The 26415-nt window shown below is 43.7% G+C and overlaps 2 protein-coding genes across 6 annotated transcripts in view; both read right to left on the bottom strand.

Moving 5' to 3' along the window:
* PLAGL1 (PLAG1 like zinc finger 1) overlaps window positions 1-17235 on the bottom strand; it is a 52548-nt gene extending 35313 nt beyond the window's left edge. Inside the window, exons 1-2 of one of the 4 annotated variants that reach the window (XM_030022387.2) lie at window positions 17130-17218; window positions 10821-10927 (exon numbers count right to left, since the gene is read on the bottom strand). The gene's annotated coding sequence lies outside the window, so the exon portion shown is untranslated. Of the gene's footprint in view, window positions 1-10820; window positions 10928-17096 lie in introns of all 4 variants that reach the window. The other 3 variants (XM_030022386.1, XM_030022385.1, XM_030022388.2) reach the window with 3 other exon arrangements.
* Window positions 17236-21158: 3923 nt separating this feature from the next.
* RSPH3 (radial spoke head 3) overlaps window positions 21159-26415 on the bottom strand; it is a 39599-nt gene continuing 34342 nt past the window's right edge. The window contains exons 9-11 of one of the 2 annotated variants that reach the window (XM_030023243.2): window positions 25488-25574; window positions 23182-23451; window positions 21159-21406 (exon numbers count right to left, since the gene is read on the bottom strand). In XM_030023243.2, coding sequence (XP_029879103.1) covers window positions 23189-23451; window positions 25488-25574 — 350 coding nt within the window. In that variant the 3' untranslated portion in view covers window positions 21159-21406; window positions 23182-23188. Of the gene's footprint in view, window positions 23452-25487; window positions 25575-26415 lie in introns of both variants that reach the window. The other variant, XM_030023242.2, reaches the window with a different exon arrangement.

Here is a 26415-nt window from a genome sequence, read left to right as displayed (position 1 = left end):
GGTGTATTTGCAGAGTCAAGGCAGCGTAAGCAGAACTACGAGCTCCTTCATAAGCTATGCTAGCTCTTCCCTGCAGTTACCCTCAACATGGACCCAGAACTGCCTGTCCTCCAAGCTGCAGAAACCCACCACCATAAATCCCTCTCCTGCTTCAAGGTCGGCTCTCTGCTGCACAAGGGCACCTCTTGCGTGGTGTATTGCCCCCCAACCAAGGGGGCTCCAACACATGCACTATCATGGCAGCCACTTACGCTGTCCCAATCAGGCACAGTGCCTGGTGGTTTCTGGCCACACCAGTCACTTGTCAATCTAAACTTAGGTGGTTGGCCAGTGGCCATGCTGGCCTCAGCTTAACAGTCCCATTGGCCAATCTTCTGTGTTTTTACTCCTTATAAACCACATTGATGTACCACATTGACCTTTATATGAAGTGTTGCAAGTATATTGGCCAAATTTGCTGCTCACACAGCCAAAGAAGTTGTTTGTGGTTGCTCTTAAATACTGTCCTTCCTCATCAGTGAGTGGGCAGAAGAGGAGGAGGAGGAGGAGTAGAGTGGGGGATGTTTCCCATACATGAAAAATGCAGCCCTGAAATTTGAGGCAAAGCCTTATGAGGTTCTTACTGGCTTTCAGGTACTAGGAAATTAGCTTACGCATTTAGGTTGAATAGGACTTGATGGGTTAAGTATAATAGATGGTTAACAGTCTACAGATAGCAAAGCAGTGATTACAGGCACACTGGATGATTAAAAGTTCGATGCTTTGTGATGGTGAAAACTGGTTATGCGTTGGTTAGAGGAAGGGAGGATGGGTTCTGCACTGCTTAGTGAGAAGCAGGGCATATCACAGAGTACATCTGTGTAGGAGCCAGGATTTTAAGTTTTATTTTTCTTAGTTGTTCCACCACTGCCACAAATTTACAGACTATGCATTCTGTGTTTTAGAAATGACTGTAGTGGGCACACTGTGGGCATGTGGGATGGGTACACATTATGGTGGTGGGCTTGCCCTGGGACGTCCGGGGTCCACAGTCGGAAAGGCAATGCCTGTTACCCCTTCTGTTCTGATGCAGAGGACGTGAGAGTAATGAAAGCAGACAGCCAGTTTCCAGGTACAGTCCATGAGGAGGACCTACATGAGGATCAGGGTCGCTGCTGCACCAGAGGAAGGGTGACTCCCACAAGGAAACACACAGCAAGAGAAATCAGCCTGCACAGGATCTCCAGGGCTGTTCATGATGCACATGAGATGTCCGTGAAGGCTGCCAACAATGGCCTTCATAACTACCTTGCTTTACCAGTGGTTCGCACTGAGTGGCAGCAAGAGGGGCAGCACTCCTGTGCCTGGAAAATGCTATGATGACACCTGGCTAAAGTTTCTGAATGCAGTTCTCACCCAAAGTTCTGTATCCACTGCAGGTCACTGCAGATTTCTAGGAGGATGACACGGTTCTACCAAACAGTGCTTGCTTCACTGGCCCTGAAGCTTATCGTCACGAGCTCCAGAGATAACAAACTCCATGGCAAAGGAGGCCAGGAAACTGCTTTGTGAGGTACCTTTGCAACACCTGCAACATAAGACTGCAACTAGCTGTTCAAGACAGCTGTCCTGCATGTAGCACCACAGCATTCTCATGTGGGTTCATGTGACAGAGGTCTTCCGCTGACCTGACTCTCTTCCAGAAGAGGTACATCTACCTTCCCTGGCATCATGCCCCAGAAAGCCAGAGGAAAAGCAGGCACTGATGTGGGAAGATACACAAGTGGCAGCACCAGGAAAAGCTTTCATACCGCCACACTGACACTGTGGGTGATACCCTTATGCTTGCATCATGATGCCATCTGTAGATGACAAGAGAACATGCTGTCTGCAAGAGACCTATGCCATGCAGAGACAAAGACCTGGATCATAGCTTTTGAATTATGAATCCACTGTGAGCAGAAACACAGCTGTTCTGAACCACTCAGCATCTCCCCCCCATAGCCCTCAGAGGTTATTACAGAATTCCTTACATTGCTTTCCACACAAAAACAATGTCAAAACGTAATGACAACTGTCAGCACAGGCATACTCTTTCTAATGATCTGGCATTATACAGCTCAAAAATGCACCTCAGTTTCACGCTGCATGCCCAAGAGACGCACTAGTTAACCAGTCACCAGAAGACTCTTCTCCTGATGCTGTGAAGTTATCTGTCCACCTTACTTGTGCAGCTGAAAAGGGGACGCTACTATACTTCAGATACTCAGAAGAATGTCCAGGACAACCCACTTATAGATTCACAACAGCCCCATGTAGATGACATTGTTATCTAAGTATCGTTTATCACATCTTAACTGAGTAAAGGTAAAACACAAGTAAAAGCATTTTTTCAAGACATCTATGGTAAGTAATATGGTTGCAGATGTCTTTACATCTGCAATACACAGCAAAGATGTGACAGGAAAACCACACTTAACCTACTTACACTGAGATTAAATCAGGAAGGACTCTCTTCCCCCATTACAGAAATCGGTTGCTGGGGTTTAACTTTCAGCATACCTTATGCCTCAGGTTGCATCCATCAGAAGAAAACATACCTTCAGGAGACAATGCATCTATTACACAGCATTAGCATTCCACTAGTGTCCCTTCTTGCTCTCTTTTGGCTACTGCTAGTGCTCGTGCTGGGCTAACTGCATTTCTGCTGACACAGTTTCTCTTCTCCCTAATTCATGAACAGGAAGGAAAGCCATAATGATATAGAAATTTTTAAGTATTAACGGAGGGAAAAATGAATACGCAGGGCCAAAATCACCATTCAGAGAAACCTATGTAGATTTTCTGAAGTTTGTGTTAGTCCCACATGTGTATCCACAATCAGGATTCGGTACATGTTAAGTATAACTCATCAAACCTGTCCAACAGTGAAACTCTGTGCATTTTGTATCTACCACACATAGAGTCCCTCACTGGAGAAAACATGAAATTATAGATCACTTTATAATTTATCATATAAAATAGCATATACTTGTCCCTTTACAAAATTGCATATTCTTTCCAAATCATGGAATTATTTTATAATTATAAAACAGAATAACTCTTTTGTCATCATAATGTTTTTCTTTAGGTACAGGATTCCGCATCTTTCCCTTGATTAAGCAAAGAACTTGAGCAGTATTGCATCCCTGATCGAGAAATCTGGCTCACTGATGTTGCAGAAGTTCTTCAAATGTAAGTCTTATTTGTGAATGTAAAAAATAATGAAAACACAAAGTTATATATGGAACATCTCTCCCTTACAAAGGACTCTGCAGATGTAAAGGAACAGTGCACAAAATCATAAGGCAGACTGTGGGTGGATAAAAGTCATGCTCTCAAGGATATGTTTTCCCTAGTGTGTTTACTAAGAATATTTTGTATACCTTCATGATGTTGTTTTGAAGTGTGTATACACACACAAATACTATACAAATATATAAACTAGTCCTGCTGCTGAAGGAAACTTTATAACTATATACACATCTCTACAGATGTCCTCATTTCAGCTGGGATAGAGTTAATTTTCTTCCTAGTAGCTGGTATAGTGTTATGTCTTGGGTTCAGTATGAGAAGAATGCTGATAACACACTGATGTTTTCAGTTGTTGCTAAGTAGTGTTTAGACTAAGTCAAGGATTTTTCAGCTTCTCATGCCCAGCCAGCAAGAAGGCTGGAGGGGCACAAGAAGTTGGGAGGGGACACAGCCAGGGCTGCTGACCCAAACTGGCCAAAGGGGTATTCCATACCATGGGACATCATGCCCAGTATATAAACTGGGGGGAGTTGGCCTGGGGCGATCGCTGCTCAGGAACTAACTGGGCATCGGTCTGCAAGTGGTGAGCAATTGCATTGTGCATCATTTGTGTTGTATATTCCAATCCTTTTATTATTATTATTATTATTGTCATTTTATTATTGTTATCATTATTACTTTCTTCCTTTCTGTTCTATTAAACAGTTCTTACCTCAACCCAAAAGTTTTACCTTTTTTTTTTCTTGATTCTCTCCTCCATCCCACTGGGGGTGGGGGGGGAAGTGCGTGAGCGGCTGCGTGGTGCTTAGCTGCTGGCTGGGGTTAAACCACAACAACAGATTAAATGCCTTGGTATGCAAGCAATCAAGAGCACTGTCAGTTTCCAGTAACTTCGGGAGGTCAGGCAATAAGATATCCTATTGCCTTCAATAAGCTTTGGATCAGTTGGCTATTATTTTGCCAAAGCTATACTGAGTGTTGCATTTGAATACATAAAAAAGTCCTGCCTTACCATTCCCTGCACTAACTAATCAATATTCTAACCTGGTTACAATCACCTCAACATGTAGCATCATCAAATATGGTCCACATATGCACTTATTTATCCAAGTGTATTTTCAGTTTAAAGCAAAAAAGCAATTTTCATTAAAAGTAAATCCATTTTATATCCTGAGTCCTGACACCAGAAATAAAGACCAACAAATCCTACTCCTTGTTTCTAAGCAAGTTTTTCCTGTTCTGAAATATGGCACTGCCTCTCATCATAATTTTCCTAGCCTCGTATCACATGATGTTGGTCTATTTTGGTCAGCAAAAGACCTATGGCAGACAAGGCATCAAGTACAAGTCTTTGCCCATCTCCAGTGCCCTGGTAACAGAAGAAATGCTACTAAACAGTATTTTTAAAAATCAATAGTAACAAAAGGGAGACAAATCCCTAGGGAATTATACCAAATGGCATCTCACGCCAGCCTGCCTTACTGAGGGCTGCTCTTGTTGTTTGGCTTTGCAAAGCACTCAGCATTTTGATTGCGATCCAGCAAAGCATTTCTGCATTTCCCATGTCTTTCCACCACTGACTTGCAGGGAACTATTTGTACACGTGAAGACAAACCTACACTTCATATTTTGCTGGATCAGGATCAAGGTACCAGCCATCTTTCTGGATCATTGTTTTGTTATGAGAATTGGTTAAAATAAGCTAAAAAAAAATAATCTCAAAAGTGTGAGTTTTAGAAAGCCACAAGACCCAGGAACATTCCTAAAATAATTTGCATTCCAGAACAGCGGGCAAAACCATTTCCATTTCAATGAGCCTGTGGAGAGGACTCTGGTCTACTTGCTAAAACTCAGGACTGAACCCTGGCACAAAACAAACGCTGAACCCACTTGTATGAGGTCACGTGAAAAAGCACTTTTTCCTGTTCTCCCTCAATACCTTGGCTAAACTCTTTTCATTGCTTCAGGCCTGCATCCCAGCGCTCATTTCAGGAAGGGCACTGCCACTCCTCTCAGCTGGACAGGCTGGTGACAGGGAGATTTCCTTTCCCTTGCCTGCATCCTCCTCAAGTAGCCTTCCCCAAGGAGTCAACAAGTCTCCTGCGGCTTCAAAAAAGGTTTTATGAAAACCTCAGCTTTAACACTCTCTCCTTTCATAAGCTTGCTACAAATAAAACGCATTAGCAGCCACCAGCTTTCCAAATGCGGTAAGTGAAACCCACAGCAGAGACAGACACGGTGCAACAGCCACTCCCATGACCAGAGAGGGGGATACACATTTAGCCAGTACTCTGGCAACATCAGTAAATTTCAGGAAATCATAAAAACAGATTTGTCATCTGGAAGTCAACACCTTACCTCACACATCTTGCTTAGATTATGGTAATCTAAAACCTCCCAGCCTCAGATGCTCACAAACTTTGCATATACCTACAATGTCATCCAGATGGGTCCTATTGCAATAACGTAATGCAGTGTGTAATGTTGCTGCTATATTATGTAAATATTAATATTCAAATTATTTGATCAAATTTCACGTTCAGAGTCTTGCTCTCACTCTTTAGGAGCTTTAAATTTCAACACTGTGAAATGACCACTTCATTCAGAAACTTGTAAAACTGAGGAAGTTATACCTGAATAAGGATTTCAGGTTGAGAATACTGGTATTTTTACAGGTATTTTAGATGCAACATATGACCTTAACAGTGATTTCAGCAGGTTTAGCAGCTTTGTCTCTTTAGCTGCTTCATAAAAGCTGAATGTCTCTTCTATACATAAATTACGTATCAAAGCATAATTAATGCTCTTCCATAATATGCCCCACTGTTTTGTTAACAGCGTCTTGGCTAGTACTAATGTTTTCTCTCCTCTGTCCTCTAAGGCCTCAGACTTAGAGAATTGCTTGAGCCATCAAAGGAAGCAATGACAACACTAATACATCCTCAAAACTCAAACTAAAGCATAAGCGAAGAGTTTTCACTAAGAAAATACTTGAGGTAGAGAGACAACAGTAGCTATTTGTTTAATTAAATGCCACAAGTCTTGCACTGGGTAACAGCTGCCTGTCACATCCCACAATTGGTTTGCTGCAACCTGCACTGAACGCTCAGATTTTCTGCCAACAGCAGCTGGATTTGCCAACGGCAAACTCGGCAGCAAAACCACCCACGTCTTTTCACTCCCGTTGGCACATGGACTGGCTGGAGTGGGATACTGCATGAAAGATGCAATCTTCCACTTCATACGGTACAGATGCAAGGGGCAATTATTAAAACTAATTTACTGAAATGGAGCCATTACATTAAATCATCAGGGACTAATTCTGTTGGAATTACACTGTAACTTGAGGAGTGTTTTCTTATTGCCTTTTCTTAAAGGGTATGTTAGTTTTAGGGGTTAGATTTTCATAGTAGTGCTCAGAATGCCTACGGTGCACAACTCTAATAATATCCAAATCCTGCAAATACTGCATATACGCTTGATTAATGAAAGCTACACATGTTCCCAAATACTACCTGTTTCCTTAATTTTTCCTTTGATTATGAAGCCATATGATAATTCCCAAAATCCGCAAATTGCGGCGCTCAGGTTATTGTTGAATAAATGTAGATATAGATGCAGATTCAACACAATGAATCACCATCCATATTCAGCACAGTAATCGGTTTCTCAGATAAACATGAGAGAAAAAGTTGCTCCCCACTGTCAACTAAAGATCAGTCGAATCTCTTGTTCTCCCATACTGACAGCTTGTAACACAGAGTTCTAACTCCTGCCTTTCCAAGGTCTGTACTGGAGGCCTTCTTGGTAATTGTATGGTATACAAACCTCCTAGGGATCCTCTGCCATTTCTCGCACATTACTCAAACAAGAAGCCAAAAAATGTGGCATTACATGCACAGTGTTCATGCTTGTTTAAAACTTCAGCCCGCACAGTAATGTAGTTCCAACCCTTTTCTCCAGCAAAACTGAAACTTGAATAAATTAAGGGAGACTGGCTCTTGTCTATGCAAGCTTCTTTTTTCAGTGTAGGAGAATGGGAAAGGAATTATGAAACCAGAATAACAAGGCCAGTGCTGAAGAGCCCTGTAGAGACCAGTAAAGGAATAGTTCAGCCACCACCTCCACAGAATGAAAAACCCCACTTCAAAATAAGCAACCATTAAGTCCCATATCAATACTAAATTAGGAACTTGAAATTTGGCGCACCATGGATTACTGAATGCAAAGTGCAGGCAGATACAAAATATACCTTGTATTTCAGCAGTTCGGAGTTTTTATTACAGTCACTTGTCTGTATGACATTTTTTCAGAGACAGTCTTGGAATATGTTTAACTTCTCCAAGGGCTCTAGCAACATAGGCAAAGAACACCATTTCTTCATTTAAAAGTTATCCTGATATAGAAAAGGTTGTTACAATAATGTAGAAAAAATCCTGTGCTCTCTAACCTTTCACTAAAAGTTCACCAAGAGGTCATTTGTCCTTATTTCTTCACCCAGTTGCATGACCTCTTCAACTCCAACTTTGACATTTGAAACATCCATTCAGTATGGTTCAGTGAGTTAATGAAAAATAAACCCAAACAACTCAGACATTTGACATTTGGACCCCAAGTTACCAGGAGGTCATTTTAGTAATTTATAAAACCTACATGAACATATTCTGTCAGATGTTTATATGGGATGTGAGCTCTGCAAGAGAAGAATTTAGGGTTATCTAAAAGTGTCCGCTATCCAATACTTAGATGATTTCAGCCAACAAACTACTGAAGTGTATTCTACTTGTTGCACCATGACATTCTAGTCTCCAACATCTACTACAATGTTAATAAAAAACCAACAGATTTCTAATAAATGGTCACCGATGACTTGCTAACCAGATTTGCATTGGGAGAATTAGTATGATTCAAGAATCAATGCTTTGCTGGGACAAACTGAAGGCACACGTCACACTTTCCACAAAGATGTTAAGTTGTCCTGTAAACTCCACAGATTCAATTTTTGAAGAACATCCTTGTCAAAATAAATGAAATTAAAATTACCATTTAATGCAATTTAAGATTCTGGGACCTAAATATATTATTAGAAGTATGACAGCAACCTTAGCACCTAAGTAGATGCATGACAACTTTTGCTATGAGGTTGGACTTTAATTTTTAAAATTATAACCTGACTATGGGTTTTCCTAAATTAGATGATTAATACAGTAATCAGTGCAAATCACGGACCGTAAAGACTAATTCAGAGACTTGTATACTCTAACAAATGAGTGAATTTGACAAGAAAAAAAGTTTTAAAGTAATATATCCTGCTAATATTTTTACAGATCAAAAAAGACACTCATTCCACATTGTCTTCAACTATTTTGTGAACATTTTTACTTATTTGGGTACAAAATATTTATGATAACCTCATTTTTATACACTGTTTTCCATTAGTTTAAGAAGTCTATACTCATTTTTGTGATGTCCAATTTTAAAATTATTTTAAAATGTTGATATTTTTAATGCTGATAAAAGTGGTATGAAAAACTTAGCAAAAACCTGACAATTTTTTTTTTAAAAGGACTAAGACCCACAACCCCTTCTCAACCGAGTCACTTTGATGACCTCTAATATCCTCTTATACACTCTGTAACTCAGTATTTCATCTTTGCTAAGGGTCCAGAGATTTGTAAATATTTGCCTGTATGGGTGCCGAGGCCTGCAAAGACTGAAGTGTTCTGAGATTCTGGCTTCAACGTTGACAAATCACTGAAACTGTAAAGAAACTTACAGAGAAAAAAAAAAAAAAAATCAATTACAGTCTTTTATTTTAGAATAAGATAAAGAGGGAAAACCAATTTACTCTCCCATTTACCCTTGTTTTGTTTTGTTTTCTTCCTTGTCAATCTCTCTGTTTTGGTCAGGGCAGCCTCTCTCTCTTCATTTTATTCAATAAATGCTTGAAAACTAGGATACATTTTTATTAACCCCAAACCTCCACATACCTTAGCAGACTCAGTGAAAAATCTGTATAGCAAATTCAGGCATTAAAAAGGGAGATGATTCCATCTATCACTCACACTAAGAATATTTTAGAGAGAAGAACAGCATGTAAATGTGCACAGGTCAAATAAAGATGATTTCTAAGCAGGAAAATTATTCTTGTCACTGGCAGCTGTTACACAAGAAGTAATAAGGTCCAGAAGACTTGCCAGGCACAACCAGTGATAAGAATATCATTACAATCCATCTGCAACCCCCAAGAGACCCAAAATGCCTCTGCAATCTTTTGTTCGAAGCAAAAAGTAAAAATCCAAAGCAACAGGTTTTGAAACCAAGACACTGTGAGTATCACCACAGCGGTAAGAATCTTTTCACAAACACCTCTCCACAACGGGTTCACAGAAAGGAAAGCAGAGGATGCTTTTCAGAACTACAGAATTTCAAGATCACAGATTTTATAGGAAATGTGTGCTTGCTTTGCCTGCTTATTTACTTGTTTTGTGGGGAAAAGAGTGTTAGGTTTGTAAAAACAAGTGAGTTGTGAACAAGTCAAAATATTTCCAGCAAAACTTATTTTTGTCTGAATATGCTGAGTTAACTGAAACCAAAACATTTTGCAGAAATGTATCAGTTTCACTGGCTTTGAGATGAATCAGTGCTACAGGCTGTGTTATATTTCACTGAAATTGTTGGTTTCATCCTCCTTCATTTGGGCTATAACAGCCTCCCCCCCCAACTGTGGAAATCCCCACCTGACACGATTCTTCTTACCTTCATTGGCACCTACCACTGAGTGACCTCTTTCCAGTGCTTGGCACCATCGGAATGAGGAAGGGCTATTTGGCTGCCAGCTTTACAAAAAGCAAATGATGCATCCACTTGGGATACCTGACGTGCTAGTTTTCAAATTTCTCTCCCACCATAAGAGGGAGGAATGGTTTTATCATAGGGCGTTTAGATTCATTCTGGCCAGCAGCCTTGCTCTTTTCTTGGATGAGCCCTGAGAATACAAAAAGGTAGTGTTTCAACAGGTAAATCACCTGATTTCAGCAGGCAAATCACCTGCTGCTGCTTCACTGTGAGAGGTATTAAGTCACTTGTTTAATTAATATGGGTGATCGCTGAGGTATCGAAGTGCAGTTGAAGCAGAAAAGAGTTACATTACTACTTCTCAGCTTGTCTTAATCGCTTAAAAAGGGCTTAATGCCTTTTACTTGTACTCGATGCAGGTAAGCCATGACTCCCACTGAGATACAAGAAAAAAATCAGAAGCCAGAAAGCATCCTGGACCACATATGTAGAATCTTTTCACTTTCTAGAACATTACAAAGGTTGCCTCTCTGCACAGAAAGCTGAACTGGTTGCTAAGAATAAATGAAAATTGAATTAAAACAGAACTTATTACGTTGACAAAACAAATCTCTGGGGTTTTTTGTACTGTTCTTCCAAGAGTTTCTCTTTTGTTTCTTCAATCCAACTTCAGTTACATTTTCAGTAATTTCTTTCCTTTAGCTAATACTTTCCAGTATTTCATTATCTTTCCTTTGCCGTTTGCTTACCGCCTCTTTCCAGATCTTCGTTCGGCATCGGTGCTTCCCTTCCTTTCATACTCCCCTTGGTTCTCCGCACGCCGCATTTCTGGCAATGACTCTGGACATAATTCCACCTGACAAAGAAGGAGCATCCACCTCTCTGGGGACAAAATAAATTTTGAACTAGCTTAGCTACATCGTTAACGTATGCTTCACCGGTCCTTCCACTGTTTATTATTGGAGGACAATATAATGATTAGATACCTGGTGTCTTCTTCGGGCATCAATCTGTCAAGGCATTGGCAAAACAGAATTTTAATGCTTTATAAATTACTTGTTTATTGATCAGCTTGCAGCACTTTTAATTGTAATCTTTAAAAAAATCTATACTGATTCTAATGTTACTTATTTCTGTAGGACAGGAAAAACCAATGCTGTTGATCACATTATACAGCTGCGGTGATTGAAATAACATTCTAGCTGAAGTAAACCGACAAAATTGCAGTGACAGTTTATGGCCAAAAAAGCACGTGGGACTTTTGCTGTTGCAGTTCTCTGAAAGATATACGTGACATTCTTGCAGAAGATATCCTTGCTTATACTCAAGAGTCCCTCAACACCATTCATAGCAACAGGAACCTGAAAACAAGAGACCGAGTGGAGGAGCGAAGTATAATATTGCTCACTGCACTACATTTGCTTGCTATCGTATATGCTAGCACAGGTTAGATAATGCTACTCCAGTATTTTCCTAAATGCAATTCTATTACATGCCCTGAAGAAAAGCAAAGCACATCTACACTGACTTTGTTACTTGGAGCAAATGCTGTGCCCCGTCTTTGTCTGCTCTAAGTGTTGGATGGACTGCACAGGGGCACAGCGGCTATCTCTGTACTCTCTGTGTGTCTACACTACAGGACTCTTTAGCCTCCTGACACCATGCCTGTGACTTGTATGCCCAATGCACACAGCTGACCACTCTGGTGGCACCACCCCAAGCACTTCCCCAGCTGCTATTCTGCATTTGCTGCAAATGCATTTCTTGCTACAGTTCTTGAGACGATCATTTCAGAGGCAATGGCATCAGAACGTTGACAGGGGACAGTGCCTCCCAACAGGATGAACCCAGCAAACTTACTAATCTGTGGATGAATCTTGCCATTCTGGAGTGACTTGTGCTCCCGAACTGGCAGCACGCAACTTGCCCCACCATGGTTAGCATCGCTGTGAAGACAAAGCATGGTGCCATCTGCACAGTGAATGTGGTGAGCGATTCCATGCGGCATGTCTGGGTCGTGCAGGTCATCTGCAACACTCCTCAGCACACAGAGTTGACATTTAGCACTGAAACAGCTCTATGTGTAATGTGCAGGTCTGGGCAGCCCCCAGCTGAACTACCTTAACCATGCACACAAGTTTCCCTGTCACAAGGCCCACCGCCCCGTGTAAGGCAAAAAGAATACTATCACTCTAGACACCCAAGAGATGACCACTCTCCTGTTTTATCTCAACACACAAGAGACAAACCCACTGCTTCTCCCCAAGATACACAGAAAATAGGCAACAAAGAAGCATCCTCCTAGGACAGACCCATTCCCACCTCGCTCAGAGCAGGGCAGGAGGAGATGGAGGAGACAACAATTGGCACGGGGAATCTGTCCACATTACACAGAGGACTGTCTCCCAGCAGTTGGGCTGGGATGAACATCGGCACTTACTCTCTGACCCCTGTGGGTCAGGCAGAGCTGGGACGTCTTCTTCCCCATTACTTAATCATTGGAGAGCCAGACTAGATGCCACTCACAGCAGACTGTGGTAATACTCCCAAGATACCCCCTACATCTTCCTTTATACTCCAACAGAAGCACCCAAGTTAAGAATAACAAGATGAAATGCGCACAGTTCTGCTGCACAGCTACTTTTTCAGGCTCTTCACTGATACAGACAAGAACTAGAGTTTTCAATTATATTCGTCTAATATCTTCAAGGATTTATTAGCAACTCAGAGAGCCAAATCTTTCTATACTTGAAACCTGAGGCTCTCCACGGGAAAAAATGACAACAAACAAGGATGTTGAGTTACCAACCCAGCATGACTGACCTTACTTTAAACCCTTTTATGACCTACCACAAGGACTAGAAATGCACACTTTTCTGCATTTTATTCCCACTGCAGTTTTTCTAGGGGTTTAAGCAAGGGAATATACACTTGTCAGTGTGTTCAGGGATGTCCTTTGAAAAATTATGGAAGCCGAATAGGAGAAAACACTGACAGATAATGAGTGTGAAGAAGTTATCTCTCCAACTCATTAGAACTATAAATCAATGCCTTATGATACAACCTCTATTGTATCATCATTGCAGCTTGGAATTATGAGTAGTTAATGCTATTACGAAAGCTTAAATTTTGCTATCTCAAGTTGTTTGTGAAACAACTTCTCCCAAAATAGTGCTCTAGGTGCAGGACAGAGAAAGATAAAAGCAGATCTACTCTGTCCTCCAAGACAGAATTAATTTACAAAGGCATCCTTGATCCTGATTTAGCACTGCAACTCACGCCATTTTACAGAATATCAATCAGTACTGGCAGAAAAAGCAAGAAAAAAAGAGGAAATTGGAGAAGGATACAGACAAAGACCACCGGAAAGAACTGTCGCTTCTAGATCGTCATGTCAGAGACATCTGGAACCCAAAACAGGCTTTCATAGCAAATTCCAAATAGCCCATATTCAGAAGAATGCATGGAAGAAAGATGTAAGTCAGCAAAAAAGCAAAGCTAGACAAATATTTATTTGATTATCCTCGGGATATGTGTGGAATTAAATTTTATGATCAACTTCCAAGATTTTCCTATACAGAATACAAGTAGACTGACCTTCTTTCTGTCCTAACTCTTGTTATTTCCTGCTAGTTATCATAAAATAGCAGTATCCTTGGCATCATTTAAAGAGATTTCCTACTTCTTTCCACACACGCAAGAAAAAACCAAACAGTTTCTTCTGGGTTTAGTGACAATTAAATGATGTGGCCGGTTGTACGCTGGCACGTGCTTAAGTAGAAGTGTGTGACTGCTGTTCCCTTGGCGTTGGGAACAGTCTTGTTTGCTTCATGCTTATCTTTGAAAGCAGGAACATCTTAAAATAAAAACTCAGTGGAGCCAGTAGCGAACTAGTTGGCAATGTGTACTTTAAATATGCTCTGGTTCTGCAAACATCTTGTGAGCCAGATTGCTCTTACTGAAGAGGACTATTTAGGTTCGTAAAGGTAGGTGTAATGTGGAGTGCTCAAACACATGAAAACTTACAGCAAATGCATGAAACTTGTACCAAACACCAGCACAGACTGTCTTAAGTACAGTAAGTGTATTCACTTATGGGTGGGGGTTGAATGTTTTGGGGTTTTAATCATCAGCCAAGAAGTTAGGAGTCTGAGGGAATGGGACAGCAGCTCGGGTCCCAGTCCCTGCAACACACTGTAGAATAAATGTGTCTCAACAATCACGGGGGGAATTATCTTATGCTGTTTCCTTTCCATCGAGTCCTGGCAGAAGGGCAGGCAGGGAGAGAAGAAATGCGTGTACTCACAGAGCTTCACAACAAGGAGATTCTCGCTGCAGAGCACATTACAGAATTGGAAGGAAATAGAAGTTAGAGTCCTTAGTCAGAGAGCATCAATCTGTGACCTGCTGGCTTACATGTCCGCAAAATGAATGCAAAACAAGGGCCCATGTTAAAAGAAAGTCCACCTACAAGCAATGCACTCAAAATGGTTTAACTCTTCATTTTTATCTTATAAACTGAGCAATTTTAAATTAACTCGAAGATGCCAATATAAGGCTTCAACCTGGTTAAACTTGAAGAACTAACTACATGATTTAATGGCCCCCTCTGCCTTTAAGAAATAATTATTTATTTTGTAGTGTTTATGTGCTTTCACGTATCAAACTTTCCAAACCTCCTACTACTGTTCTCACTCTGATGCGCAGGTCCAGAGAAACTGGTACTGTCCTTCTGATCTTATTTCTAGCTTTTATTCCAGCTCATCCCATCTTCTACTTCTTACATAAATAATCCTATTATCGATTTGCAGCATCTGCACGATCAGAATGATCAGGTCCTGTTTAAATATCAGACATACACCTCGAGAGCATTCATCAATTCAAAATGCAGTGGCAATCAGCCTATTATGCAGTTATACTACTCCAGAATCTACACCGGCTCCCATTAGGTTTGCAAATGAGATTCTGACTGCTTTGACTTACAATGCAGGGCAAGCAAGTGCACACTAACCGTGGAAAATATACTGCACACACAGTGGCAACACAGCAGCAAACGCACACAGTATCAAATAATAATCACACAATTTGTCACTGTTCCTGTCACTGTACCCATACTTCTGTTTAGCAGAACTACCCGTGTTCCACCCAGAGCCACCTGCCCTGCACAGCCCCATTTCGTGTTGTACACCATGACTACTCCCCATGCACAGAGGTGGAGTGGTGCTCCATGCACTGCTTCTCCAAACCAACAACAGGGACAGGAAGGACCAGTGAAGGGAAATTCCCAATGACAGCACCTTTATTTCTCCCCAGCAAAGGGTCAGAGCACAACAGAGGTGCTGCACGTGTGGGGTCAGAGGAGTACTGCAGACCTCACAAGAAGAGATGCTCTTGTCTTGCAGGAGAAGTTGCTAGTCAGGACAGGACAGCTTGACACTTTGTGCCGCTGCATGCAATTAGATATCTCTGACTTAAACACCCAGATTTTCTGCTAAGCTTTGGGACAACCAAGAATCAGCTTGCACATGTTGATGTTAATTTTACAACTGCAATACCAAGAGATGCGAGTGCTCAGATTCAGAACCTCTTCCTTCCTTGTTCTGTCAGAGCTGGATTCACTCATCTTCTGTCAACAATGCCAAGCACATCCTCTCCTACCACCTCTTGGAAAGAGAATGCGTGTACCGTATGTATTTATTCATGAAGACCCTCATCATCGAGGTGATACGAATAATCCTGTATGTTGGATGAAGCTCCCCCACACAAGTATGTGTATAGATATATCCTCCACCCAAAATCATAGCCTGGATTCTGTCCTATAGAGTCCTTTATAAACTAAAAGTAACAGCTGAGGTGGGAAGATCGCATTTAAGGTCACATTTTAAAGACAGCTACTACTTTGTACTCTTCATCAACTACTTTAAATATCTTCTACAAAAGCAGTTAGCCTTATTGGCCCCCCTTTGTAAGGAGGAACATACTTGTTATGCTCAAGTCACACAGGAAAAGCAACAGCCCTTGGAGAAGAGTCTGGCTGTCCCAAATTCCCCTTTCCAGAAAAACAAACTATCATTTGGCTATGGGACACAGACTTTTAATGGGGAAATAAAAAACAACTGAAAGCTGAATTTTAACAAAGTTATGTTCTTTAAGAAAAAATAAATCATATAACGTGGTAAATCTCTCTTCCCCACAGAAAAAAAAAGGCTCATGTCTCCCATAGGAGCCAATGACTGCTCAAGACTTGACCGCAGCAAGCTGTCACCCCGCTGAAGAGGGATGAAGAACTGATGTGAACCGCGCTGCGGCCGGTTCTGTCGGCAGATTTCGAGGCAGGCATCAAGACCCGTTTGCAAGTGGCGGGCGCACGTTTGGGCCCGCAGATGTTTACTCCCGCGGGAGCAAACCTCCCTGACGACGGCCCGAGTGTCACACCTCAGGGGCGCGACTGCCGAACAGGCCCCAAGGTGCCATCCGCTGCCCCACGCTCTGCCGCGGTGAAAGCCCCGTGAGTGCAGTGGGGCTGAAGAGAGGCACAAAGGAAAGACGAGGAGACGTGTCCCGCCCGTCCCCGTCCCCGTCCCCCCCCCCCCGCTTAATCCCCAGTCCTGAGGCCTCTCTGTTCCCGAAGGCAAGAGGAGCAGGAGTGGGCCTGAGGATGTTAGCCCGTCCTGGGGCTCTGGTGCGAGGCTCTGTGGACGGACGAGAGGGAGAGCCAGTGCAGCAGCTGGGGTTTGGGAAAAGTTGAGGGGGAGAAGGGAAGAATAAATAAATAAATAAATAAATAAATAAGTCTCCTCCTGAAGGCGGACACATGTGGCGCAATTCGCTTTCCTGCGGCGGCGGGCGGCCCACCCGGCCGCCAGCCCCGGTGCTCGGCGCTGCCGCCCGCCCGGCCCCCCAGCGCCCCGCCGCCACCGCCGGCCTGCCCGGAGCGCCCCCCGCTCCCGCGAACGGCCCGGCCCCGCTGCGGAGCGGCGGAGCACTCCCCCCCCGGCCCGGCCCCGCACGCCGCCCCCGCTCACCTGCCGCCCGCGGCGCGGCGCGGCCCCGCTCACCTCATGGCCCAGCTCCGCGGGCGCCGCCCGCTCCCCCCAGCGCCGGGCCGGGGAGCGCAGCAGCGGCGGCTCCTCCCGTCCCCGCGGCGGTGCCCGGCCCCGGGGAGACGCCTGGCGGCGGGGCGGCAGCGGGCGGGGCGGAGGAGGGCCGGGCCGAGGGGCGGACGGGCCGCGTCCCCTCCCCGCCACTCCGGGGCAGCGGCGGCTCGGCGGTACAGCGCGAGGCGGCCGGAGGGGAGCGGTGCCCGGGGACCACCGCGGGCCGCTGGGAAGGGCAGGGCAGGGCAGGGCAGGGCCGCGCCGCGCCGCGGGGAGCGCGGAGGCCGGCCGGGTGGGGTGCAGCTCCGCCGCTGGAGCCCGAGGGCGTGCTCTGCAACGGCGCTAGCGGGAAACTTGTTAAAAACGAAGTGCGAGTATCCCGGCCTGCGGCTTTCCGACCGGCGGCATCGCCACTGCTGTGGCCGTACCGAGTTGTCCCGCACAAACCCTCTCCCCTGCACTAGTGGTAGTTAATTACTTCCAAGGAAGGCACCTCACCGCATTAAGAATTTCCTGCACGCGTACCGATTTTACCTCGGGGTTTTGCTGCAGACTTGCACCCCGGCAGGCTGAGGGGCACAGGAAGGGACCATGGGCACACCGCCAGCGGGCATTGCCCCTGAAGCAGCTTGTGGCTGTTTCTTCTTGTCCTGTCATGGGTCATCCTTGTGGAGGTACTTCCACCTTCTCCATAACCACCATTTCAGTGCTGGAAAACCACAATCAGATCCAGCTGAGCCTTCTCTTCTCCAGGCTGAACACACCCAGTTCCTTCAGTCTTGCTTCCTGCAGCAAGTTCTCCGCATTTAACTGTCTCTGTGGCCTTCCACCAGACCCTCTCCAATTTTTCAGTGCCTCTTTTGAACTGGGGGAGGCCGCAGCTGGGCTCAGTCCTCTGGGTGTGGACCAACAAGTGCCAGATAGAGTGGAATAATGGCATCCCTTGATCTGTTGGGTTATGCTCTTGCTGACACAACCTTGGACATGGTTTGCTTTCATGGCTGCGAGGGGCATTGCTGCCCTGCTGCTCACCTTGCAGGCCACCAGACCCCCAAAGCCATTTCAGCAGCGCTACACCCCAGCCAGTCAAACTCCAGCCTAATCTAGGGCCCCGCTTTTACAGAAGGTTGGACCAGATGACCAGGGATCCAGCGATCCCTTCCAACCTAGCTAGACCTTTCAGTCATCCCGTGGATTCAGTGTGTTGTGGTTTTGGGAACTGCAGATAACTTGAGTATGTCAACTCTGTTTGAAACAAATTTATTTGATTGATTAATTACCATTAATAAAAATGGTAATGGTTGGCCTGCTGATATTTGCCCATTAAATAATCTTTTAGATGTACTCTGTAACCCATCATACATATGAGTACTTTCCAAAATGATCATCTTAAAAAAAGCTATGTTTAAAGTAGATATAATTTCAATTGCCAAAGCATGTTTGAATCACAATTCCTACTAAGTCAAATTCTACTGTTAGGTCATTTTTAACAGCTTATGTTATCTCAAGAGTGGCTGCAAGATCCAGCTAGGACCTGATAGATAAAAGTAATCTTTCTGGGGCAGTTTCAAGCATTATTGCACCAGCTTCTCAGCCAGACATTTTACTGGAAATCGTGAATCCCATGGCAGTCAACAGCATGGGATATGCCACTACCATGGATGGCTGCTACAGTTTACTGTCAAATTTATTAACGTAAGCTGCCAGTGACAAGATACGTATGCTAATATTGTTATATGTTAATAGCCAAGGCTTGGGCAACTTGAGAGCGCCAAATGTTCATGGTGGGGCTGAGGAGGAGAAGTGAGGCGACATAAGGCAGTTTATAACTACAGTGATACTGCAATAAAGCAGCATCACAGCAGGACCACTGAAATGTGCTATAGGCCATGTCTAGCTTCTGGTTTGTACCAGTCAAGAAGCCCTGGCAGTGAGAAACCACACTGGAATAGTTTCACTATTTCACTATGATAGATACTGTCATACTTGCCTAAAGGCATCTCCTGCAGGAGGGTAGGACAGGAGTCTTCATGGCTTTGCGAACACCACAGGGCTGTTGCTGTAGATTGCTGTATACTGCTGCTGTTAAAGCAATACAGCTTCTGTGGGCTCCCAAGCCTGCAGCCATTAAAGATGGATAAGGTTAGGTTCATGTTTAACACGTGCATATAAGCAAGCGAGCAAACACTTTCAAAGGTGTATTCTTTTTATTCATTCTCTCCGCAGCTCTTTGAAACCCGTAATTTCTGCCAGCAGCAAACCAGCCATGAATTTTACTCTCACCAATATGTTCACAGTCTGTCAGTGTGCAACACAGAAATGCAGAGAGTCCAATTTGGTCCATCAATATCAAGAGCATTCCCAAACTGATTCAGGGCCAGGCAGTAAGTCTCAATGTCTTTCCCACTTCTCAAGCGGGTGTTGAAGTAAACATGGAGCTAAACTGCTGAGGTGGTTGTTGGAGTAATGCTCTGGCTCTTTGCAGAGAAATCAATAGATGGAAACCACATGGATACAGTCATATTAGAACCAGCTGCTTTTGATGAAACACACAAAGATAGGAAGCCTCCCTGTGCACACGCGCTACTGTTCGAGGTCTTTACTGACAGGTAGCCAGCCTGGGCCTGACTAGCAGAAGTACCAGCTCAACTCCTGCATGCTACAAGTAGTCATTTGGACACAGTTCAATGCCAAAATGAACTTTGTGTCTGGTTTCTAATGGTTCTGGGAGAAAGCACCCAGAAGCCTGCATCCTGGGTCTAGCACACAGTTGCATTGAGTTGTTTATCATCTGAAAAGATCATTGAATATAGGCAGAGAAATGTATTTTTCCTCCAATCTCATTCAAAGGACAGGCTGAAACATCTCTGCTGAACTTTTCAAAAGGGTTCAGCCCCGGGCTGAGACATGGCGTGGAAAACTCAGCAGCTGCAGTTAGAAAGCCCTGAAACCCACAATGCTCAGAGAAGTTGTGGATGCCCTGTCCCTGGAAGTGTTCAAGGCCAGGTTGGATGGGGCTTTCAGCAACCTGATCTAGTGAAAGATGTCCCTGCCCATGGCAGGGGGGTTGGAACTAGATGATCTTTAAGGGTCCCTTCCGACCCAAACCATTCTCTGGTTCTATGATCTTAGCATGGAGGGTGTAGGGTGACGCTCAGTGTTGGCTCCTCACGTTAGAAAGATGAGTAGATTTTGCAAAAGGTCGACGCCTTTGGGGTTTAGCAGAGGAGGGAAGTCCAGACGGGTGTCACTAGTGCAGGGCGTGGGGTGTGCAATAGGTGACACCCGTGTCTTTCTATGCGTTTCTGCAGCCAGGTTGCTGTGGGCTCTCCTGCCCTCTAGTGCCTGCAGCGCCGTCTGCCTCCGTCCCCTCTCCGCTCCCCCTTGCATGCACACGCACACCCAGGAGCTGCAGACCCCTGCGCCTCCCCCGGGCCACCGTGGCTGCAGAGCTGGCCACCCTGCGGCCTTACCTGCCTGCCGGGCACAGCTGCTGCTGGGGACACAGAGAATGGGGATTTAGAGGGGAAGGGTGTCAGGAGGGGTCCCCGTGGGGAGGTGGTGTGAGGGACGTGGTGCTCACACCTGGGCTCGGCTGCGGGCAGCTCCTCCAGCCACCTGCGTGCCAGCCCCCATGCCACCCCGCCAGCGGCAAGGCCTGTGCCGCACAGCCTGCCTGTCTGTCGGCATCACCCCAAACAGGTGACAGCTACGCCATTACCACAAATCCCTCTTCCCCTCCTTACTGTTGCTCATGGTTTTCCACTTCTCCAGTGACTGACAGGATGCGAGAGGTCCCCTCCCCTGCCAACCTTTCCACGTCTGGGGCTGAATTCAAGTACAGGGCTGCTAATGGAAAACTGCCAGTGCAGTACAAATCTTCACAGCTGTATGGCCCCATAAAAACATAACCTGTTACAGCAAATTCTACCACAACACACAATGCTTGAGTTGTATCTATACATTCTAATGAAGTAAAAATGCAGGGCATACAATTAATTATTTTTTTATAATAATTTAAGAATACATAATAATGCCACAACCTATTTAAATAGAATAATTCAACACTTCAAGTAAATTTTCTAGCAATCAAACACAAAGTGGGAGTGACAAAAATGAAAATATTCCAGGTGATCACCTTCCTCTTGTAATATTCCAAAACCAAATATTCAAGGCAGCATTTGTTTGAATCTTTTCAGGAACGATCCATGACAGTCCTCTAGGTTATACTAAGTCTCCTGTAAATACATGACAAAACAATCATTCACTAATAAGGAATCCTTAGAACTGACATACAGTGTTCCAAAAATGAGCTGAAACATTTACATTAATCTCATTAATCATGCCACAAAGCCTTTTATTTCTCTAGATAAAATTAGCCTGAAGTAATTTACCTGATCTACCTGAAGTCATGACAGGAGTTTCCATCATCATGGGAAAAAAAACAATTGAAAATCTTGGTCCTACTGAAGTTGAGGTAAACCTCCCACCGACTTCAATGCCTAAACCAGAGTTTCATTTCAAGCCTTCAATTCCAGTCATGTGTATAAAAATAAATTCTTCTTAGAAACTTACAGACACAGATTTAGTGAGCATTGACTACCTTAATTTCATACATGTAACACATTTTGCTGGATGCTTTGAGGAATCAATCATAAATGAAAAAACAATCACACTTTGTTGAAATACTGTCAACTTAGCAAACAGAGGAGGAGTTTACAGGGGAATACTCCAGCTTTGAAAAGCATCCATGGGTGTGTCTGTCGACAATTTGTACTATGTGACTCCAGACGCCCAGTTTTAACACACTCATATTACATCAAACCACTGAGTGGATTTGTTGGTCGTTACATCTCATTACTTCTGACTTTCAACTACCTACAGAGAGAGGTAAATACCTGACACCTTCCAAGGGAGCTTTTCCGTGTAAGCAATAGCTGCCCTGGTTATCACTGGATGTCCTAGCCCAGGATGGAGGGAAGGCAGGGTCTGCCTTTGAAGTCACACGTACAAGTGGTCCAGTGAAAAGTCTGGACATCCCTTTTGAGGGTATGAGATGTGGAGCAGGTCCTTATCTCTTCAGGTGTCATTCCTGACATCCCACTGAGACTGGGATCTGGCCTGCTGGGTTAGCACACATCTCCTCTGACCTGCAAAGAGGAGGTAGCACAAAGCAGTCTGGATGAGGCAGGACTTTTTCCACAGGTGCACCTAGCAAGGAAAAGGTGTTGCTGCAATGGAGCGCAGATGTACTTTTATGAGGGGGAATGCCCCACTTGAGGAGTTGGCCTGTGAACAGACAGATACAGGTTGCAGTGCAGGCACATTTTGTCAGTCATGTCTGGTACTGTTTCCAGTCAACCAGCAGGAAAGGACGATTACAAAAAAAACGGAGGCTGGACTTAGCGTGTGACTCCAGCCCCTCACCAGTGCTCGGGGTGTAAGGAAGGTGAGGAGGATTTTGCACTGGCAGAAACTCCCAAAGGCAGATAATTCTTTGAACCTGAAGAACTTCAGGAACAGCCTTCGCTTTATTACCTGCTGAGATGCCCATGCAAGTGTGTCAGGAAAGGAGAGACTAACATGAGTGAAAAGAAATATAGCTGTGCTGTAGTAGCCACCTTTCAAAATAGGGAAAGTAAGGAAATTCTGTTCTGAGAACATTATCAAAGCATTTGCAAAGGTTATTAGGATGCTCTCAATGTTCTTCTCATGACCTTCTAGCAGGGGGTGTGGCACAGCATCACTTTTCAACTGTAAATGTCCCAGGTTTTTGATGGATTGGCTTGTGTAGAAGGGGATAGAATTTCACTGCCATTCACATTGCACTAGTAACCTCTCTCTTGATTCTTACGGCCCAAAATCAGCAATGCCAGCATATGGAAAACACGCTTTAATGCTCTACTGTTACTTAGGTTCATCCTTCAGCATGGCTAGGGCACAATACTTGTAAATAGATAGGAATTCATTTCTTCTTTCTAAGCCATTCATCTCCATTTACTTGATGACTTGCCTCCTTGTTACTCAGTTTCCAAATCCTCTGTTCCTGCTGGATCCGATTCTTCTAACCGGAAAGAGATGTGACGTGAAGGCTGTTCCTCAGGAACAGGTTGGTCAGTCTCTTCTTTCTCTGCAACCGGTTGGTCAGCAGCGTCTGTCTCACCCACCACCTGGTGTGGTGCATCTGTTGGCCTGGACTCTTCAGCAGGTGCCTCTGTCTGATCAGACAGAGGTTTACGGCTAAATGCATCTAAGCGTTTTTCAACCACTGTACGAATCAAGGCTGAAACAGAGAAAGCCACCATTAACAAACCTGGAGGAAAAAAACATACTTTGAGATTATTTTATATATTACTGACCTATAACTTCTTAAACAGGGAAAAAAACCTGAAACAACACTAAAAATGAAAGAATACTTGAATGAGAAAAAACATCCCTGCTGCTGTAGCCTAGTTCCAGCCAAATGAGCAGTTTACACTGAAAGCAGTGATATGAAAGGATCCCCCTGGATTGTTTTGTTAATTTCCTCACAGTTGTTCCTCACTTCTGGAGCAGGTCACCCCGCCAGGAACGAGGACTAGCCAGGTTGCGCACAGCGCGATGTTTTTGGCAGTGGGAAATAGTGAAAATATGGGAGTCATCAAAAGATATTCTCTTTCTGAAACAAAGCTGTAAAGCACCTATTCTTTATTAACTTTGCTGCTTAGCCTTTGTAAATTTTTCTAAACATTATACCCCTTCCAATGGATACAACAAAAAAAATCAACACTCACTTTGATATACATCATTTAAAGTTGCGTCTTCATTCAAATAGATTAAAAATGGATCCTTAAAAACTTTTCCTATGCTTCTGCATAAGGGGGGAAGAAGCCATGAACTATTTCAGCTGAGGCTGTGCCTGCCTCTACAAAACTTGGAGAATGCAATTTGCAGTTCCTTTTGCAGAGATGATGTTTACTCAACAGTGGGTGATTGGGTATAAGCTGGGAAATACAGAGGGTAAATAGCAAAACATGGGCTGCTGATATTACTTATTGGCCTGCTACAGGTATTCTGTGTATCTTAGAACTGGTGCAAGATCATGATACCTGGTTTAAAAATTAAAAAGAAAGATATAACAGGAATATGATAGATGTTCTCATCAATAGTGGATCCTGCAGCAACATTCTCCTTGGCATGTTTATTCAGTAGTCACATAAAATACTTCTTTCTTAAAAGAAGGGAAAATTCCCCCCCGCCCCTGAAGAGCTACATGAAGAACTGATCCTTAAGTGTACATACCAGCACATATATCGTAGGATAAAATACCTAACAGACCAGATGTAATTATCCAAATTATACCCTAACAAATAAAATTCAGGGTCCTCATTAAACTGAAAATAAACCCAAAGGAAACAAACACAATTGTTATTCAAACCCAAAATCACAGCAGGAGGAAAACTATAGGAATGAAGGTGTAACGCAAGCGTAAAAAGTGGTTTCATCTAGGACCACCATGGTGGACACGCATTCATCATAATTTTGTGTTTCTACACAAGACAGAGTTTAGATTGTTCAGGTTTTTCAACTGCAGCCTCTGAAGACTAAGAACCTGAATACTTAGCTTGAAGTAGCCCAAAAGACAACTGATATCTTAATCTGTTTTGAAAGCAAGGACATGATTATTGACTGCTGAGGAGGTGAGCCCTTGTTTTGATGAAAAGTGTTGGTCGCCTGACTTCTCAGTCAACCATGGCCTACGATTATCCTTCTCTTCTCCTTTCATGTAGGATGAACATATCAATCAATCCATAGCTCAGGGATCTTACACAAATGAGTTAAGAGACTTTCATGGTATACATATGGCTGTAGACAGGATGGGCTTTTCTATTCCCACTGGCACAATCAGGCACACCACAGAGAACAGCACAGCCATGGTGGCTGTGTAATACATGAAAAATAAAAGTTTTATAGCAGAGAAAAGAATTGGTGTTCTTTAACCATTCTGCTCCTGCCAAATGTATTGCATGTCCCAGCATCAACACATCTCAAACAGTATAAAGCCAGCAGAGAGAGGGTAGTGCAGCATGGCTGACACTCCTATTATTTCAGCTGAGAATCAATTACCTAGATGTGCGCAGTACTTTTCCAACATAAAAAATGTTTTAATATAGTACACAAAAAGCCATGGGTACATGGGAGCATGGGAGTTCTTGGTAAAATGACACCTCCTACCTTAACCCACAGTGACCCTGTAAATCTGATATTTGATCTGACTGGGGAAAAAACAATCAAGAACATAAAGCAGCCCGGATTACATTCCAGGATTTGGTAACTTACAGTCAAGCATTGTCCTCCCCAGAACCTTCCTCTCTAGTGTTTCTTCCACTTCTGTCATCAGCCACGGAAGGAATTCTGTCTCAATATCTGTAAGAATTTAGCAGGAAGAAAGAAAGAAAAAATGTCTTTTTATTAAGGGTGAGCAACAGGATCTTTGGGCTGGTTTTCATTTGCTATGGCCATTAAGGGATGAAAATCCTTGCCAAAAGACACTCGCTTTGAAGAGCCAGATGAAATCTCTCAGGTGTTGTCGGGTTTCTTATCTCCTGCCTCTCTTACTGAGGTTCCTCATTGTTATGGACCCAGACCACAGTCCTCTCAACTGCAGTGATTTTCAAAGGGGTCTGGCACTCTTGAAGGGCTAGCATGGATGAGATACACAGTAATGTTCTAGTGAGATGAAAATAACTATCCAGAACAAGTCAGGAGAATAACATTTCCTGCGTTGCTTTCCAAAGACATCTGGCTTCTGGTCTGCTGAAAGCATTTGTTCCCTCTGACTAAAGAGCTCTTGCCTACCCATGTATTTCTCAAATCATGCTCTTTGTATGCCGTGGTCCCAAAGCCTGCCTGCCCTGTCTGCAAAACACTCAGTTTCTGCATTTGCCCCCATGACTCATTCAGGAGTGAATGTAACCATTCCCAAGCTGTGATGTGTGCACCTGTGCGGAGCCTGGGGAAGTGCAGTGCAGCAAGGTAACCCATAAGAAACACTGCTGATTCTAAAAGCTTGGAAGTCACCAATGTACAACTCCAAAATTATTTTCAGGACCTAATTCTAACTGACTAATTTCTCCCTTGCTCTGATAATCATTAAAAAAGATTCAGAACGACATACAGTTTTCTTTGCCTGTCCTACCAAAATACATTTTCTTCAATTTGGATCTTTCTCTCTCTGCTCTACCAGTTCTAACCACCCATTTATTTC

Source organism: Aquila chrysaetos, chromosome 8 (assembly GCF_900496995.4).
Source record: "Aquila chrysaetos chrysaetos chromosome 8, bAquChr1.4, whole genome shotgun sequence".
Lineage (NCBI taxonomy): Eukaryota > Metazoa > Chordata > Aves > Accipitriformes > Accipitridae > Aquila > Aquila chrysaetos.
The sequence above is the reverse complement of the archived record's forward strand: the minus strand, read 5'-3'. Positions and strand labels throughout refer to the sequence as shown.